The sequence below is a fragment of the Coenobita brevimanus genome, chromosome 106 (assembly GCF_032717465.1).
Source record: "Coenobita brevimanus isolate Jiangsu-jjx chromosome 106, ASM3271746v2, whole genome shotgun sequence".
In the NCBI taxonomy this organism is placed as follows: Eukaryota; Metazoa; Arthropoda; class Malacostraca; order Decapoda; family Coenobitidae; genus Coenobita; species Coenobita brevimanus.
In genome coordinates this window covers 14285013-14305547 of record NC_137059.1, presented here as the reverse complement: position 1 = coordinate 14305547, position 20535 = coordinate 14285013, and the positions used below count along the sequence as shown (strand labels likewise).

Below are 20535 nucleotides of genomic sequence, written 5' to 3'. Positions count from 1 at the left end.
AAGCATCTTTCCTATCACAACCTTCTTTCTGATCGTCAGTATGGGTTCCGTCAGGGACGCTCCACAGGCGATCTTCTCACCTACCTTTCAGACTCCTGGTCGTCCTCCTTTCGGGACTTTGGCGAAAGATTTGCCATTGCACTTGACATCTCAAAGGCTTTCGATCGAGTCTGGCATAAATCTTTAATTTCCAAACTGCCCTCTTACGGTTTCTATCCTTCTATCTGTGCCTTCATCTCTAGCTTCCTTTCTGGTCGTTCTATAGCCGCTGTTGTAGACGGCCATCGTTCTTCTCCTAGATCTTTTAACAGTGGTGTTCCTCAGGGCTCTGTCCTATCACCAACTCTCTTCCTTTTATTCATCAATGACCTTCTAAGCTGTACATCTAACCCAATCCACTCATACGCTGATGACCCCACCCTTCACCTTTCCATTCGATTCCCACAACCTCTATCTCAGCAGTTACTTCAACAAACAAGGGATGAGGCTATGGCACACCTAATGTCTGACTTGGCTCGTATCTCTGACTGGGGTAAAAATAATCTGGTTGTTTTTAATAAATCAAAGACTCACTTTTTGCACCTATCAACCCATCAAAATCTTCAACAGGTATAACCACTAATGTTTAATAATATTCAGCTTAATCCTGCATCATCCTTGAACATGCTTGGGGTTTCATTTACTCAGGACTTATCTTGGAAAGATCATATTATATCTCTTGTAAAATCTGCTTCCAAGAGATTGGGTGTGCTAAGCCGACTCCGTTCTTTCTTTACCCCTGCACAATTGTTGACTCTATACAGGGGTTTTATCCGCCCCTGTGTGGAGTACAACTCTCATGTGTGGGGAGGCTCCCCACATACAACTCTTCTCAATAGGGTGGAGTCAAAGGCTTTTCGTCTCATTAACTGTCCTCTTCTTACTGACTCCCTTCAACCTCTGTCTCTTCGCCGCACTGTTGCATCTTTATCTCTTTTCTATCGCTACTTTAATGGTCACTGCTCCTCTGAACTGTCTGCATGCATTCCTCCACCTCTACGACGGGCACGTAGCACCCGTCTAGCAGCAAACTCTCATCCTTTTTCTGTCCAACTCTCTAATGCAAGAGTTAACCGTTACTCCCAGTCCTTCATTTATGCAACGGGTCAACTCTAGAACTGTCTCCCTCTGTCTGTATTTCCTGCTGCCTATGATCTCCAGTCTTTCAAACGCAGTGTGTCCAGGCATCTCTAAATGATCGGGTCTTGAATTTGGCTCTCTATTGTATTTTGTTTTTCTCTTGGAGGGAACTCTTATTGCGGGCTCATGGCCTTTGGTTCCTTCTTCCTCGCATAAAAAAAACATGGTTATACATACATACACCGATACATACATAGACTGGTGCACATGGTTATACATACATACAGATACATACATACATGGGTACATGTGATTATATATACATACACGCATAGACTGCAACACATGGTTCTACATACATACATACAGAGATACATACACAGATAGGAAAACATGGTTATACATACATACACATATGTATAGATTAATGCACATCATTATACACACATACACAGATACGTACATAGATTGGTGCATGTGGTTGTACGTATACAGACAAGCTACACACACACATACACACACATACACACATCCATCCATCCATACGTACATATATACAAATGCAAACGTACACAGATATTCACCAAGCACACGCACATGTACAAAAGGTTACATAATTATATGTACACAGATACATATATGATAGATAATGTATGTGTTATATATGTATTTTGTGTGTGTATGTATGTACGTATGTATGTATGTATTCTTGTATGTATGTATGTATCTATGTATGTATATACTGTATGTATGTATGTATGTACACCCGAGGTAGTAAATTCTCGACCACGTAGCCTAGGTGTGTGTGTCAAGTGTGCTGGTAACACTGTGTGGGGGAGGGGCCAGAGGACGTGCAACATATCCCCCGACCCCCTCATAATCCGTATCAGGTTTGGTTTGGTTTCGTAAGATTTGTCTGCAATAATGCACGCTATGGACATGGGGTTACTGATCCTAGATATACTTATCACCTATATCAGTGGAAGGGAAGTGAGACATACGTATTATTAGTTGCAGCGTTGAGCTTTTAATACTACGGCTTGTATGGAGTGGTAATTGGTTCGGATAACGATACAGGTGTCACTGATTCATCCACGATATAACACTGTGTGGGGCAGGAGTCGGAGTAACGCGGAGCAGAATTTCGCTCAACATTGGTAAAGACAAATATAAGATAGGTGTAATATATTACAAATACAAAATAGGTGTATAATACAAAATAGGTGTAATATATTACACCTATTTTGTATTTGTAATATATTACACCTATTTTCTATTTGTCTTTACTAATGTTGAGTGTATCGGTACACGGCTAGCACTAAATATCGTTGCACCGCTAGCACCAATAAAATGTAGCCGTTATGGAGTAGCAGTTGACTACATATTAAGTGTTCTGCTGTTATAGTATAACTAGACCACCGTGTTGGATCGACGACACTGTCTGTAGTACACGTCAGCCACTCGCCGTCACTGCCCGACACTTCCCACCAAAGGTCCTCTGCCACTAGAAGGTGGAAGCTGGTCTGTTATTAAGTGGTAGCGTAAGGTGACAGAAATGAGCAGATTAAATCTCTCTTTATTGGGTACAGAATAATATAACTGCGACCCGAGAGATATGTAAGAGCGACACAACCTCCCTTTATAACTGTAAAACGGCCTCTCTGACGCTGTACGCTTTCCGAGCCGGACAAGGGCGCGGTGCTGAGGTCAGCTAAAAAGTGAGGTGCCGAGCATTACATATACTCTGGGCTTATGCAAAAAGTAGAGATAAATGACAACTCTACTAGCACATTATACACCTCTATAGAATGGTATTAAGTACATTCACATATACCAACATAATAAATGGTACCCCAGGACTTTACACTGACGCACTATTCAGATATCTTTTCACTTCTCCTAACCTTCTTTTTATAATTGAAACAGGGTGGCACTTATGGTCTGCCATCCACCTTCTTCCCTATACCACAGCTAACAGCGAAATGATATTTGGTTGTTCATCATTCAAACTTCATTACACACTGTTAATTATGACTAAACAGCTTTAAAAATTATTATGTAAAATGTGTGATACTACAACTTCTTAAGGAAAAAGATGTTGACACCAGAACATGAGCGAAATTCTGCTCCGCGTTACTCCGACTCCTGCCCCACACAGTGTTATATCGTGGATGAATCAGTGACACCTGTATCGTTATCCGAACCAATTACCGCTGCATACAAGCCGTAGTATTAAAAGCTCAACGCTGCAACTAATAATACGTATGTCTCACTTCCCTTCCACTGATATAGGTGATAAGTATATCTAGGATCAGTAACCCCATGTCCATAGCGTGCATTATTGCAGACAAATCTTACGACACCAAACCAAACCTGATACGGATTATGAGGGGGTCGGGGGATATGTTGCACGTCCTCTGGCCCGTCCCCCACACAGTGTTACCAGCACACTTGACACACACACCTAGGCTACGTGGTCGAGAATTTACTATCTCGGGTGTACGTATGTATGTATGTATATTGTGTATGTATGTATGTATGTGTGTATTTTGTGTATGACTATGTATCCTGGGTATGTGTGTATATATTTTGTGTATGTATGTATGTAGGGTATCTACCTACCTGTCTCCGTCTCCCTGTCTTATCCTCCTCCTCTATACATCTACCTGTCACTCCATTTATCTACTCAGCTCTCTCCCACTCTGTCTATGTCTATCCATCAATCTACTCATCTCTCTCTCTCTCCCTTTCTCTCTCTCTCTCTCTCTCTCTCTCTCTCTCCCTTTCTATCCATCTATATATCTGTCCCTCCATCTATCTACTCATCTCTCTCTCTCTCCCCCTTTCTATCTATGCATCTGTATCTATCTATCTACTCATTGCTCTCTCTCCCTTTCTATCAATCTGTCTGTCCACGTATCTACTCACCTCTCTCTCTCCCTTTCTGTCTATCTGTCTATCCAACTATCTACTGTATACATCTCATCCTTCTCTCTCTCTCGCTTTCTGTCCATCTATCTGTCTAATTATCTATCTACTCTCTCTCTCTCTCTACCTACTTACCTACCTATCTATCTATCTATCTGCTCACCTATGACGTCACAGGAGTCCTTGCCCAGGATGAGGGGGGGGAGGGTGGAGGAGGAGGGCGGCATGTTGTTGGTCTTGTTGGGTTGTAGCCAAAAACTCTGCGGAAATGCACGCATTTTCATCGGCAGCGGATCTGGAAGCCAAACAACCATGAATATATCTGAAGAAGTACAACAGAACTCAAAAGAAGTATATGGAAACCTCGAAAACTAAAGGCGAAATATCGGCTGGCCAGTTTGAAAAGTCTGAGACCTTTTTCAAAATTCTGATTCCCAAATATTTCATTTCTAACGGATCTGGAACTCAAGAAAGCATGAATATATTTTGAAATGTATATTAGAACACAGAAAGTATATAGCAACCTCAAAACGACAAAAAAAAAAAAAAGGATGGTTGGTTTGAAACATTCCAAGTCTCTTCAAAATTCAAATTCCCGACGATTTCCTTCATATCTAACGGATCTGGACGTATAAAAAAACATGAATAGTTTTTAAGAAGTATATTGGAAGTTAAAAAAAAGTGTATGGGACGCTAGAAATGTGGTAAAAACTATGACTGGATGAAAAAAACATTAGCTGGCGGTTTGATTTGAAATTCCAAATGTTTACGCTTACGAGTCTTTAATGAGAGAGAGAGAGAGAGAGAGAGAGAGAGAGAGAGAGAGAGAGAGAACACACAATTTACGTACACGAATACACACACGAAAATGCACACACACACAATTTCTGTAAACAAATACACACATACACACACAATTTACTTACACAGATACACATACACAAGCTAACAATTTACGTTCATAAATACACACATACAGATGGATATAGACAGACAGGTAGACAGATATAGATTGATACACACACACACACACACACACACACACACACACACACACACACACACACACAGAAACGTACAGTACATACACACACTCATCCATACACCAATAAATACGCATACATCCACGCATATACAAGCGACACAAGCATACATGCGCACACGCACATCAATACGTACATATACGTACACATAAATAAACACGCACACATACATACATACGCACATACACTTGCAGATACACTCACACACACACACACACACACACACACACACACACACACACACACACACACACACACACACACACACACAGATGCACACATACACATACAAATCCACGCACACAGATATACACATACATCCACGCACATGAAAAGTTGAATATACACACATACATACATACATACATACATACATACACACATAGGTACACATACCTGTACAGAATCGTACACACATACATACGCACATACACATACACATCCACATACACACGTCCACATCAACATATACACACGTACATACGCACATACATACATACATACATACAAACACGTTCGTACATGGACATATACGTACACACATCAATAAATACGTACATACGCACACAGTCGCCAAGGTCACAGTGTACACAGTTCTTTCTCTTTGTCTATCCATCCATCCATCTATCTATTTATCTATCTATCCATATATCTATCCATATCTCTATCTGTCCATCCATCTATCTATTTATCTATCTATCCATATATCTATCCATATCTCTATCTGTCCATCCATCTATCTATCTATCTATCTACCTACCTATCTATCTATCCATCTATCTATCTTCCTATCCATGCATCTATCTATCTTTCCATCTATCTATCTATCTATCTATCCGTCCATCTATCTATCTTCCTATCCATCCACCTATCTATCAATCCATCCATTTATCTATCTTTCTATCCATCCATCATCTACCTATCAATACATCTATCTATCCATCTATCTGTCTATCTATCCATCTATCTATCTATCTATTCATGTCTATCTATCCATCCATCTATCTATCTATCCATCGATCTGTCTATCTGGCTATCTATTTATCTTTATATCCATCTATCTATATATTCATTCATCTATCTGTTTATCTATCCGTCCATTTTTATCTATATCCATCTATCTATCCATCCATTTACCTATCTATCTATCTATCTATGTCTATTAATTTATCTATCTATCCATACATCCATCTCTCTATCAACCCATCCTCTATCTATCCATCGATCTATCTATCTGTCCATTTACCTTCTTCTATATCCATCTATCTATCTATCTATCCATCCATTTACCCATCTGTCTATCTATCTGTCATTATTAATCTATTTATTCATCTATCTATCTATCTATCTATCCATTTATCTCTGTCTGTCTACCTATCTGTCTATCCTTTCACCTGTCTATCTATCCATCCATCTATCTATCCATCCATCCATCTATCTATCCATCCATTTATCTATCTACCCATCCATCCATCGATCTATCTATCTATCAGTCTATCCAGCTATCTATCTGTCCTATCTATCTACCCATCCATCCAATTATCTATCTATCTATCCATCTAGCTATTCGTCTGCCTATCTCTTTATGTATCTATCTTTCTGTTCATCTATCTATCCATCTATCTACTTATCTCTCTGCCCATCTATCTATTTATCGCCAATCATACAAATTTTCTCCATCTATTAACCTGTTTATCTATCAGTTTCTCTCCGCTTGAGATAGATAGATAGACAGATATGGATAGATATATACACATAGAGAGAGAGAGAGAGAGAGAGAGAGAGAGAGAGAGTACAATCGATTGACTGACAAACTGATGAAGACACACACACACACACACACACATACACACACACACACACACACACACACACACACACACACACACACACACACACACACACACACATCGTACAAACATACGCACCTACATACACACATACATACACATACACACATGCATACACACATACACACTTGCATAGTCACATACATACACACACGCATACACACATATATACATACACACATTCATTCATACACACACGCATACACATACATACAGACACACATACACACTATCTATCTATCTATTGCCAGACGCCTTAATCCCGTAAGGGGTGGCCACAAACAAATTGCCTCCATGTCGCCCTGTCCCTCGCCATTTCATTGCCCTGCTCCCAGCTCACACCCCCTTCTCCCATATATCTCTACACTTCATCCCTCCATCTCATCCTTGGCCTCCCCCTCCTTCTCCCCCCTCCATCTCACTCACATAAACTCTCCTCGTCAGTCTCTCGCTCTCCATCCTCTCCACACGTCCATACCACCTCAGTGTGTTTCTCCTAACGCTTCCTATCACATCCACATCCACTCCACAGCGCTCCTTCACATATAAATATATATAATATTTTTATTATATAAACAAGAAGCGGTGTCAAGGCACAGCAAACCCGTCCCTGGCAGTCATTTTAGTGGTGACGTATAAAAACTACGGGATATCTAGTCAAAGATGTCACATATCAAATTTGGAGTAATTCGGGTGAAAACTGACGATTTTATGCCCATTTGAACTTTTAGGCCCGACACCTGACATTGACCCCCCTACCACTAACTAGAGGGCGATCCCCCTGATGTAATGAGGAATGTTATGGGATGCAGGTTTGAAAGATGCACCTTTAGGTTCAGGTTTCATGTCGAGACGACGAATTTGAAAGGAGTTATGACGAGAAACGATTTTTAAGTCCTCGTTTTTTTTTTTTTTTTTACATTTTGGGGGCCTACAGCCTGGGCCGTGGCCCAATTTGATCCAAAATTTAATAAGGTGATCAGAAGGTCATAGGCCATCATCCCTATGATTTTAGTCAAAATCACATCTGCAGTTTTCGCATAAAGTTGTTAACAGCTTCCTAATCCTCCATCATCCTTGAACATGCCTGGGGTTTCATTCACTCGGGACTTGTCTTGGAAAGATCATATTACACCTCTTGTAAAATCTGCTTCCAAGAGATTAGGTGTGCTAGGCCGACTCCGTTCCTTCTTTACCCCTGCACAGTTGTTGACTTTATACACTGGTTTTATCCGCCCCTGTGTAGAGTACAACTCTCATGTGTGAGAAGGCTCCCCACATACAGCTCTTCTCAATAGGGTGGAGTCAAAGGCTTTTCGTCTTATTAACTCTCTTCCTCTTACTGGCTCCCTTCAACCTCTGTCTCTTCACCGCACTGTTACATCTTTATCTCTTTTCTGTCGCTGCTTCAATGGTCACTATTCCTCTGAACTGTCTGCTTGCATCCCTCCACCTCTACGATGGGCACGTAGCACCTGTCTAGCAGGAAACTCTCATCCCTTTTCTGTCCAACTCTCTAATGCAAGAGTTAACCATTACTCTCAGTCCTTCATTTATGCAACAGGTCAACTCTGGAATTGTCTTTCTTTGTCTGTATTTCCTGCTGGCTATGATCTCCAGTCTTTCAAACGCAGTGTGTCCAGGCATCTCGAAATGATCGGACATTGAACTTGGCACTCCCTTGTATTTTGTTTTTCTCTTGGAAAGAACAGTATTGCTGGCTCGTGGCCTTTGGTTCCTTCTTCCTAGCATTAAGAAAAAAAAAGACAGTTAAATAGACAGACAAACAAACAGACAAACTGAATGAAAACATTACCTGTCCCCTAACTCCTCCGGGGCAGGTATGGGTAAATATATACAATGCATATATAGGCTACTATATAGCAGGGGTACCCGGCGTTACCGGGCCAAAAAGGCAAAAATTCTCAACATTTTTGTTCTAGTTCAGTCTTTCTTTCCACTCCAGAAAGACCATGTACTTTCAATGCTTTTGAAGAGGGATTATAATAGGTCCAGGAACTTTCTGTTTCAGCTTTTGCAAACTAACAAATAGTATTTATGCACACCTGTTTACTATCACTGGTGATCTTAAATGACCTCGGAGGTCAGCCTCACATAGGCTGTGTCCTAACTGGAGGTCATGTGCGTCTCCATGCCAAAAATTGGGCTGCTGGGTCCAGTCGTTTGAGCCTGTATTACCGGTGACCTCAAATGACCTCCGACTGGTGACCTCAAATGACCTCCGACTGGTGACCTCAAATGACATCCGACCTGTGACCTCATTTGACCACAGAGGTCAACCTCACATGGCCTATGTCTGAACTGGAGATTATGTCAGTCTCCATGCCAAAAATTGGGTTCCAGGGGTACCAGGTGTCGCCTGAACCAAAAAAGGCCAACACTCTACCAGTGACCTCAAATTACCCAGATCTGAATTTTCAATCTATCTATCTATCGCCAGACACCTTAATCCCTTACGGGGTGGCCACAAACTAATCGCCTCCACGTCGCCCTGTCCTCGGCCATTTCACTGCCCTCTCCCAACTCACACCCTCCTCTCTCATATACCTCTCCACTCGATCCCTCCATCTCATCCTTGGCCTCCCCCTCCCTCTCCCCCTCCACCTCACTCTCATACACTCTCCTCGTCAGTCTCTCACTCTCCATCCTCTCCACATGGCCAAACTACCTCAGTGTGTTTCTCCTAACGCTTCCTATCACATCCACATCCACAACACAATGCTCCTTCACATCCTTATTCGTCAGTCTGTCTCTCCATGTGACTCCACATGCTTCTCTCAAATAACTCATTGCCACTGCTCTCACTCTTGACTTCTGTCCCTCCAACAACGTCCAAGCTTCACTTCCATACGTTAGAGTTGGTATCATAATACTGTCATGTAGGAACTTTTCCACTCCCATGCTCACTTCCCTGTTTCTTATCACTGCTTTCAAGGAACCAGAAACTTTTCTTCCTTGTTGTACCCTTTCAAGCACTTCACCCTCCAAACTTCCATCCTTACTAATCACACTACCCAAGTACTTGAACGTACTCTCATTATCCAACCTCACTGTACATTCACTGACTTTACTTCTCTCAAAGACCATCACTTTACTCTTCCCTGCATTCACCTTTTGATTCCGTTTCTTACACACTCTTCCAAACTCATCCACCAAGCCTTGTAGCTTCCCTCCATCTTCACTTAACAACAAAGTATCATCTGCAAACAACAGTACAGGGAGTTTCCAAACACTGCCCTCTCTCATTAGGGCCACTCCAGCATCCACTGCCCTACCTTGTATCTCTTTTATAACCCAATCCATGTACAGATTGAACAACCATGGAGACATGACACATCCCTGTCTCAACTCAACCTTCAAATAGAAAAATTCACTCAGTTCACCATCCACACGCACTGCAGCCTTAGCACCCTCATACATACTCTTCAAAGCATTCAACAGCTTTCCATCTACTCCATATATTCTCAGCACTTTCTGCAATCCTTGTCTATCCACCCTGTCATATGCTTTCTCCATATCCATGAAGGCTGCATACAACTTCTTTCCCTTCTCTAGAAACTTTTCCACTAAAGATCTAAGAATGAGTACCTAATCTACACAACCCCTTCCCTTCCTAAATCCTCCCTGTTCTTCTTCAACTAATTCCTCAGTTATTTCCCTAACTCAGTCAGTAAGTATCCTACCATATACTTTTCCTATGACACTATGAAGACAAATGCCCCTATGATTACCAAACACTTCTTTTTCATTTTTCCCTTTGTAAAAGGGAATAATTACACCTGACTTCCAATCCTCCGGGACTCTACCTTCCTCCCAGGACAATCTGAACATCTTCCACAACCATTCTACTACTATCTCTCCCCCATACTTCAGCATTTCACCACACACTCCATCAATTCTTGGGGTTTAACCCATTTTGACTTTCTCCATTGCTTCCACAACTTCCATCCTTCTGATTTCTTCCTGTCTTCTCACCTCCCTCTTTCTCCCAGCCATTCCCCAGCCACTTATACTCGCATTACTTTCATTCTCTATGTTCAACAATTCATTAAAGTGTTCTCTCCATCTGCTCACTTTTTCTCCCTTCTTCACAAGTAATCTACCATTTTTATCTTTCACTCCCCTACTAACTTCATTGCCACCCTGTCTAACTCTCTTTACCTCTTTCCAGAACATTTTCTTACAGTCCCTCCACTTTACACTCAAATTCCTTCGAAATTCCTCATCCACTCTCCTCTTACTTTCTCTTACTAATCTTTTCACCTCTCTTTTCCTTTCTACATATAACTCTCTCTTCCATCTCTCAGCTTCTTCCACGCCCCTATTTCTCATCCATTCATTACATGCTTTTTTTCTGCCACAGCCTGTCTCACCTCTTCATTCCACCATGCTGTTCCTTGCACCCCCATTCATCTTCTCTTCACCCCGCACAGCACCTCACATGCTGCACACTTTCTTCTGTGAATATCTTGCACATGCCTTCCACGTCCCCCATCTGCTCCAGTTCATATTTATCCGATCGTTCCTCCACTTCTCTCTTATATTTTGCCTTTTTCTCATCCTCTTGTAACTTTTCCACTCTCCTTGCATCTACTCCTTCCTCCCGTCCTTTCTTTCTTCTATTTCTCCATTTTACTTGGACCTTGATTCTGGCGACCACCAAGGGGTGGTCAGAAAGCCGACTCCCCCATCCTCTATATGCTCTTGCATCCATTACACACCTTCGCATCCTTTCATACACATACACATAATCAATCATTGCCTTCCTTTCATTCAGTTCACCACCCACCCTTCTCATCACTGGCTATGTATACCTGTGGATCATTTTGTGCCTGAAGAAGGTATTGGCTATCACTAACCCCCTTCTGGCACAAATGTCCACCCAAGCACTGCCATTCTCATCTATCTCAGCAGGCACACCCCACTCACCAACTACTCCATCCACCTTAACATTCCCTACTTTACCACTCATATCACCAATCAAAAACACTCATTTCTCTCAAACTCTTCCATGCACACTTCCACATTTGTCCAGAACTCTTCTCTCACTCTGCTTGCACGATCTTGCGTTGGCGCATACACGCACACAATCGCCCACATTTGTAGTGTAACTTTCAATCCTTGAGCCAACTGATCCATATTCTCTTATATTCTCCTTCCATCTGTTACTCATAACAATACACACTCCATCTTTTGCCCTCTCATTCTCACCTGCTTCTGCACATATACCCCATCCATACTGCCATTCTCTCACACTCTCACCTCGCCATTTAGTTTCAGTTAATCCACATACATCCACTTTCGCACCCGCAAGCACTGGACAATCTCTCTCTCTTTCACCTCATCATTTGCACCCCTTAAATTCCACATCGACATCCGTATCATGTCGTTTGTTCGGTCCTTAGTCGTCATCTTTTGGTCAGTCCTGGTCCGAGGCTTCTTGTTCGTATTTTTAATTAGTTGTTTTCCGGGGAGGGGCACTAACCCTCCGACAACCCACTTGCTGTCAAGTAGAAAGCACGTGTCACTTAGTTATAAGGTTACCACCCAGCTTTGTAAATGCTTTCCTGGTTTATAGGAAATCATTTGGCTTGCCACTCGATGTAAAGATACCCTAAAACAGAGTACCACTACATTAAGTGGGTGGATGACGGGTGTTCCCACCTACCACTATTTTTTTTTTTTTGACCCCCCCATAACCATCCTTAGGTCACCCTTATTCAGAATATATATGGGTGTGGGGGTCTCTCACCGTTGTTTTGGGAGTGAATGAAGGACAAACAAACAAATAATGCAGTTCCTTTATATATATATATATATATATATATATATATATATATATATATATATATATTGTTACATAGCCTATGATTTCATCATCCTTTGTATAATTCTAATGTACAGTATGCTGCATGTTTGATCACGATTCGCCACGTGGCTTCCATAGTGACCAGGCTTGCGTGTTCTACCTCACTCCCCCCTTCTCCCCCTTATAGTAGAGTAAGTCGTTCTTTCTGTTGTTCAGAGCAGGACTGTCAACTCTTCCTCCCCTGTGCCTTCATTTCCGCGTCCTTCTTGCAAGTTGAATCAAGCTCTGCCGGCCCCGTATATAATGAGCTCGGTCTCTGCATTAGTTGCCACTTAGATCTACTCCTCATTTTGTTCACATCTCTGTCCTCCCCTGTATAGTGTATTATTATTTTTGTGAGTGCTCAGGAAGTCTCCAACCATCTAGCTGCTGTATAATTTGAGTATAAGTGTTATTACCATTTTTCTTGTACTGTGTAGCATGGGGCATTGATTCATGGGCCTGGTGGGGTTTTTGCTGTCAGCCAGTATTAGTAATATTTTTGTATCTGTAATAATATTACATACCACGTTGAGTACACCGCTTCCCGTCCGATCAGCGAAGTTAAGCAACGTTGGCTCTGGTTAGTACTTGGATGGGTGACCGCCTGGGAACACCAGATGCTGTTGGCATAACGTTCTCCCTACGTGTCAAGTGGGGTTGGTGGAGGATTAGTGCCCCTCCCTGTAAAACAATTAACTCTAAGCCTTGGCCACCCCGATTGGGATACATGGCGTCTGGCAATGAATGAATGAATAATATTATATCTTGCTTTAACTGAGCATTATCCGGTTTTCTCATTTTATCAGGGCTGACTTAGATAAATTTGCTCTTGCTAAATTCATGTTAATAGAGGCTATTGCAGTTAACCATATATGTAACCTGTTTTGCCATTACATTATCCTTATGAGTCCTGAATGTTTAGTTGTTAGTTTGAGCATTAAACTTTAACTTGTAATTTTACCTAACTCTTTTGTTTTGAACCTGGAACTTTGCGGGACAGTAGTGATTTTAGTATTCTCACTTGAAGTGTTCATTCTCTCTCTCTGTTCCGTAACACAGATTTGGCGACCTCTTATCAGGATATTCAGGATATTATCATAAGGATATTGCTTGATATTTTGTGACTGTGATTTATTCATGGTGTCTACTATTACTACTCTTGATGAAGCCAAACATTTTTTGTCAAATGTGCAAACAGTATGTGATGTAGAAAACAGAACAAAGAATGAACTTAAGCTTGTTGCTCAACAGTTGGGAATTGTTGTTCGCTCTCATCATTCTAAAGATCAAATTGTTGGCATGATTAATAAAAGCTTGTTTAATGTAACTCCTCCAGATGAGCAAATGCAGATTGAAATAGCTAAGTTACAACTAGCCCTGCAGGAGGCTCGTGCTAAGGAGGCTGAGTTTCAGGCATGTGCTAAGGAGGCTGAGTCTCAGGCTCGTATTCAGGAGGCACAGGCACAGGCACAGGCTCAGGTACAAATTGAACTTGCTAGGATTCAGGCAGACCATGAGTATCGCATGAAACAAGGTGGAACTGGATCATCTAGCTCTGATGATTTTGATGTGGCTAAAAATGTTAATCTTGTCCCTCCTTTTAATGAATCTGATTTAACAAAGTATTTTCAGTTGTTTGAGAGGGTAGCTACAGGTTTTAATTGGCCCAAAAAGTATTGGCCAGTACTCCTTCAGAGTGTTCTCACCGATAAAGCTCAAGTAACTTATGCATCTTTGCCTCATGATCAATCTGATAATTATGATGTAGTTAAGAGCTTGATTCTTAAGGCGTATGAGCTTGTTTCTGAAGCCTATAGAGTAAAATTTAGGACAACTTATAAGCAAGATAAGCAATCCCATGTTGAGTATGCAAAAATCAAAGAAGATCTGTTAGAGCAGTGGTTAAATTCTAAGAATGTAAATTCTGATTTTGATAAATTTAAGCAGATGATTTTGCTGGAGGACTTCAAAAGGTGTATTAATAAAGATGTAAACTTATATCTTGATGAGAAACGAATAGATAATTTGTCTGATGCTGCAGTTTTAGCTGATGAGTATGTTCTCACTCACAAGAGATATTCTAAAGAAAAAAGGAAAGCTGAGAGTAAGTACGTTGCCTCTACTCAGAGTACAGGTAACAGGAAAGAGAATAAAGATGATGTTTCTCAGGAAGTAAATACCAGCTTCACCTCTAGATTTCAGAAAAGTAAATGTACTTATTGTAGTAAGCTTGGTCATACTACGGAGAAATGTTTCAGGAGACAGCGTGATGTGAACAAAAAGGAGTCTTTAAATATTCAGTCAATTGGTCTAGTGTCCACCCTTGAGAGTTCTCAGAATTCTTTAACCGAGTTAACTGAACCTGCTTTGAGGGGTAAATTAAATTCTCATGATGAAGCTCCTCTTTTGAGCAGTAACGTGGGTGATACTCTCAAGAGTTCATGTGCTAATTTCCTGTCTGATGGTTTTGTCAGTCCTCTGGACAGTAATGACAGGAAATCAGTATATATATATCGTGATACAGGTGCTTGCCAATCCCTTATGCTGACCAGTGTTCTAGGCTCTAATGTTAATTCCTCTGATGAAACTGTAATCTTATAAGGTGTAGGGAATAATTACTTCTCTGTCCCTCTGTGCAGAGTGAATTTAGAGTCTGGTTTTGTTAATAGTTCCGTTATGGTTGGGTTGGTTGAGACACTCCCAATGTCAGGTGTAACTTTCTTACTTGGAAATGATATTGGTGGAAGTCAAGTGTGTCCAGCTCCCCAGTTATCTAGTGAACCAGTAACTGCGACCCAGGATTGTGATGTCCCTGATGTGTTCTCTGCATGTGCTCTCACTAGGGCTAAGTCTAAAGTTAATAGTGACTTAGAGGATAATGATGATGATGATGTTATCCTAGCTGACACTTTTCTTGCTAATTTGGACCACTCACCAGATGAGGCAGTACCCCGTAGTGTTGATAATTTGACTCGTCAAGAGTTGGTTGAGTTGCAGGTTGCTGACCCTGAGTTGAAAGGTCTAGCTAACTCTGCTTGCAGTGAGGAAGAGTCAGCTGGTGCTTCTACTTGTTATTATATAAAGTCAGGTGTACTTATGAGGAAGTGGAGACCCCCAACAGCATCAGCCGACTGTGAATGGGAGGTTGTACATCAAGTTGTCATCCCTCGTGTTTGTAGGCAGGATATCATTAGAGTGGCTCATGATTCCAGTTTGGCAGGACACCTTGGAGTGAGGAAGACTGTGGCACGCATTTTGAAACACTTCTACTGGCCAGGTATCTTCAGAGATGTTTCCTGGTATTGTAAGTCTTGTCACACCTGTCAAGTTGTGGGGAAGTGTAATCAGACCGAAAAGGTTGCACCTCTAGTTCCCATTCCTCCTTTTGAGGCGCCATTCACCCGTGTGTTGGTGGTTATTGTGGGCCCTCTTCCTAAGACTTCTTCAGGATTTTCTTATGTGTTGACCCTGATTGATATGGCTACTCGTTATCCTGAAGCCATTCCACTTAGAAATATCTCAGCAAAGAACGTGGTTAAGGAAATGCTAGGGTTCTTCACCAAGTTTGGTCTGCCCAAGGAGGTACAGTCAGACCGGGGAAGTAAGTTCATGTCAAATGTTTTCAAGTAGTCTCTGAAAGAGTTGGGGATCACCCAGATCACGTCTTCAGCTTACCATCCCCAGACCCAAGGAGCGTTGGAGAGATATCATCAAACACTCAAATCGATGCTCAGGAAATACTGTTTGGAACATCAGAAAGACTGGGATAAAGGTCTTCCATTCGTTGTATTTGCCGCAAGAGAATCTCCAAATGAATCACTGGGCTTCTCACCCTTTGAACTACTGTTTGGCCATGAAGTAAGAGGACCCCTTAAGCTACTCAAGGAATGCTGGCTGTCGGAGGAAGATGACGTCAACCTGCTGGAGTATGTGATGAAGTTGAAAGAACGGCTGTCCACTGCTTTACAGCTGGCGAGAGAGAATTTAGGAGCTGCTCAGGAGAAGATGAAGACTTGGTATGATAAGAAGTCCAGGTTACGTCACTTTCATCCAGGAGATCAGGTTTTGATTCTGCTACCGGTGCATGGGGAACCTCTTCAAGCCAAGTTTAATGGTCCTTATTTCGTGGAGAAGAAACTTAGTGATGTCAACTATGTCATCGCCACACCAGATCGTAGAAAGAACAAGCAACTTTGTCACATGAACATGCTAAAGTTATATCACAGGCGGGACGAAAATAACCCAGTCTGCACTGTAGCTGTTCCACCCGAGTCTGCAAGTGAAGTTCTCCCATGCAGTATGAGCCTGAGTGATAGTTTGGGGAAGAATCCTGATATCATGAATGATCTCCAGACTAAGCTTTCTCATCTAGCTCCCGAGGAAAGGCAGGAGTTTTCGGCATTACTGCAGGAGTACCCGCAAGTGTTTCGTGCCACTCCAGGAAGAACCACTGTGTTGATGCATGATGTCGATGTTGGAGACGCAAAGCCAATTAAACTGCCTCCTTACCGTGTGAACCCAGTGAAAGTTCCTCTCATCCAGAAGGAGCTTGGCTACCTGTTGGACCACAAGATGATTGAGCCCTGTCAGAGCGAGTGGAGTTCTCCTGTCACTCTAGTCCCTAAGCCAGGTGGGTCACAGAGGCTTTGCATCGACTACAGACGTGTTAATCAGATAACCAAAACAGACACTTACCCTCTCCCTCTCGTGGAAGATTGCATAGACAAGATCGGAAAGGCTAGGTACATAAGTAAGTTTGATTTGTTAAAGGGATACTGGCAAGTACGTATGACTGAACGTGCTAGGGAGATCTCATGTTTTGTAACACTAGGAAAGACTTTTGCATGTTCCGTAATGCCATATGGTATGAAGAATGCACCAGCCACTTTTCAGAAGCTCATGAATGTTTTAACAGAGGGTTTGGCAGGGTGTGTTGTTTATATTGATGATGTATTAATCTTCAGTGACAACTGGAAAGATCACCTATGCCATGTCAGTAAATTTCTTGAGCGTTTGGTTCAGGCTAATCTTGTAGCTAATTTATCAAAGTGTGAGTTTGGTCAAGCTTAAGTTCAGTACCTTGGGTATGTAATTGGTGATGGACATGTTGCACCACCAGGAGCTAAGGTTCAGGTTATAAGTGATCTTCCCAGACCTAAAAGTAGGAAAGAGCTACAAAGATTTTTGGGAACGGTCGGTTATTACAGGAGATTTGTTCTTAACTTTTCAATTCTTGTATCACCACTTACAGACCTACTGAAGAAGGGAGTTAAATTTGTCTGGACTGATAACTGTGAATCCTCTTTCAGTAAACTTAAAGCTATCCTATTAAATCAGCCAGTGCTCGCTACTCCAAATTTTGCTAAGCCTTTTAAGATGGCTGTTGACGCAAGTGATGCAGGAGCTGGGGCTGTTTTGCTGCAAGAGGATGATCAGGGTATTGAACACCCTGTATCTTATTACGGTAAGAAGTTCACTCCACCTCAAAAGAACTACTCAACTATTGAGAAAGAGCTTTTGGCCTTGATTTTGGGTTTACAGCATTTTTCATTTTATTTGTGTTCTGGTTTTGACCCCATAGTCATTTATACCGATCATAACCCACTGAAATTCCTTAGTAAGTTTAAAGATAAAAATCAGAGATTGACAAGATGGAGTCTACTTCTTCAAGAGTATTCATTAGACATACAACATGTCAAGGGGAAAGAAAATGTTATTGCAGATTGCTTATCTAGACTTTAGACAGATTGTTTTAGAGTAATAAGAAATTTCCTTTGTAAATTTCTTTTTCTTTGTGGGGAGGTGTTACATAGCCTATGATTTCATCATCCTTTGTGTAATTCTAATGTACAGTATGCTGCATGTTTGATCACGATTCGCCACGTGGCTTCCATAATGACCAGGCTTGCGTGTTCTACCTCACTCCCCCCTTCTCCCCCTTATAGTAAAGTCGTTCTTTCTGTTGTTCGAAGCAGGACTGTCAACTCTTCCTCCCCTGTGCCTTCATTTCCGCATCCTTCTTGCAAGTTGAATCAAGCTCTGCCGGCCCCCTATATAATGAGCTCAGTCTCTGCATTAGTTGCCACTTAGATCTACTCCTCATTTTGTTCACATCTCTCTCCTCCCCCGTATAGTGTATTATTATTTTTGTGAGTGCTCAGGAAGTCTCCAACCATCTAGCTGCTGTATAATTTGAGTATAAGTGTTATTATCATTTTTCTTGTACTGTGTAGCATGGGGCGTTGATTAATGGGCCTGGTGGGGTTTTTGCTGTCAGCCAATATTAGAAATATTTTTGTATCTGTAATAATATTATATCTTGCTTTAACTGAGCATTAGCCGGTTTTCTCATTTTATCGAGGCTGACTTAGATAAATTTGCTCTTGCTAAATTCGTGTTAATAGAGGCTATTGTAGTTAACCATATATGTAACCTGTTTTGCCATTACATTATCCTTATGAGTTCTGAATGTTTAGTTGTTAGTTTGAGCATTAAACTTTAACTTGTAATTTTACCTAAGTCTTTTGTTTTGAACCTGGAACTTTGCGGGACAGTAGTGATTTTAGTATTCTCACTTGAAGTGTTCATTCTCTCTCTCTGTTCCGTAACAATATATATATATTTGTATATATATTTATATATGTGTCTATATATATATATATATATATATATATATATATATATATATATATATATACTGTATATATATATATATATATATATATATATATATATATATATATATATATATATATATATATATATATATGTAGACATACACTATCATACACATATCTATATAGCTATCCATCTATCTATCTATTAGGTTGCCCTCCCTCAAGCTCTACTCTCCCCTATCAAAAAAACACAACCATCACGTTACACTCCTAGGTCCCTAATTTAATGCTTACCAAGGACGGAATCGAATCCAGGACCTAGGTATACATTCATCTATTCTCTTACTTCCAAAAAAACATTAGTTTATTCAATGCAAATGGCTATGAAGGACGATATCGATCATAGAAACAATGTATATGTTCATCTGTTCCCTTAATTCTCTCTCTCTCTCTCTCTCTCTCTCTCTCTCTTTTCTTCTTCTTCTTCCTCTCATTCTTCATCTTCTTTTCGTTCCATTTTCTTTCTCCCATCCCCTCTATCTATCTGTCCACCTATCAGTCTACTAATCTGTCAGTCTGTCCATCCATCCATCTATCTTTCTCTCTGTCACACACAACCATCAAGTTAAACTATAAGGTGGTCCCTAATATTAATGCCAACTACGGACGAAATCTACCCCAGACCTACCTTTCTTGACCCTGGGCCTGGTGGAGGGGTTGGAAGGGGGCGTGTCCCCCCCTGATACGCCCCCAGGGGGGTCACTAATGCTGCTCTTCTTCTTCTTACTTCCCTTCGAGGTGATGGATCCTGTGGGTGACTGTAGACCGATTTGCTTGCTGTTGACGGGACTTCTGATGTGCCCTCCGGCCCCTAGAGAGGTTGAGAGGGAGGTGCTGCCCCCCACTAACCCCCCACTTGCTGAGGGGTCAGGGGGTGTCGACCTAAGGGAGAAAAAACGAAAAATGTTGGTAAGGTGAAGCAGCGGCCAACTGTGTTGTGGCCTGCCATGTTTGTTTGGGTTTGAGAGAGAGAGAGAGAGAGAGAGAGAGAGAGAATTTTAAAAGCTCAAAATATGACCACAGCACTAAAAAAAGATGGATTGATA

At 41.4% G+C, this 20535-nt stretch overlaps 1 protein-coding gene and 1 pseudogene across 1 annotated transcript in view; one reads left to right on the top strand and one right to left on the bottom strand.

The window, feature by feature from the left end:
- Positions 1–20535, bottom strand: part of LOC145416424 (uncharacterized) — a 65719-nt gene that overhangs the window by 16209 nt on the left and 28975 nt on the right. The window contains exons 2-3 of the mRNA XM_080285372.1: positions 20118–20371; positions 4211–4342 (exon numbers count right to left, since the gene is read on the bottom strand). Coding sequence (XP_080141498.1) covers positions 4211–4342; positions 20118–20371 — 386 coding nt within the window. The remainder of the gene's footprint in view (positions 1–4210; positions 4343–20117; positions 20372–20535) is intronic.
- Positions 13322–13441, top strand: LOC145416583 (5S ribosomal RNA; annotated as a pseudogene).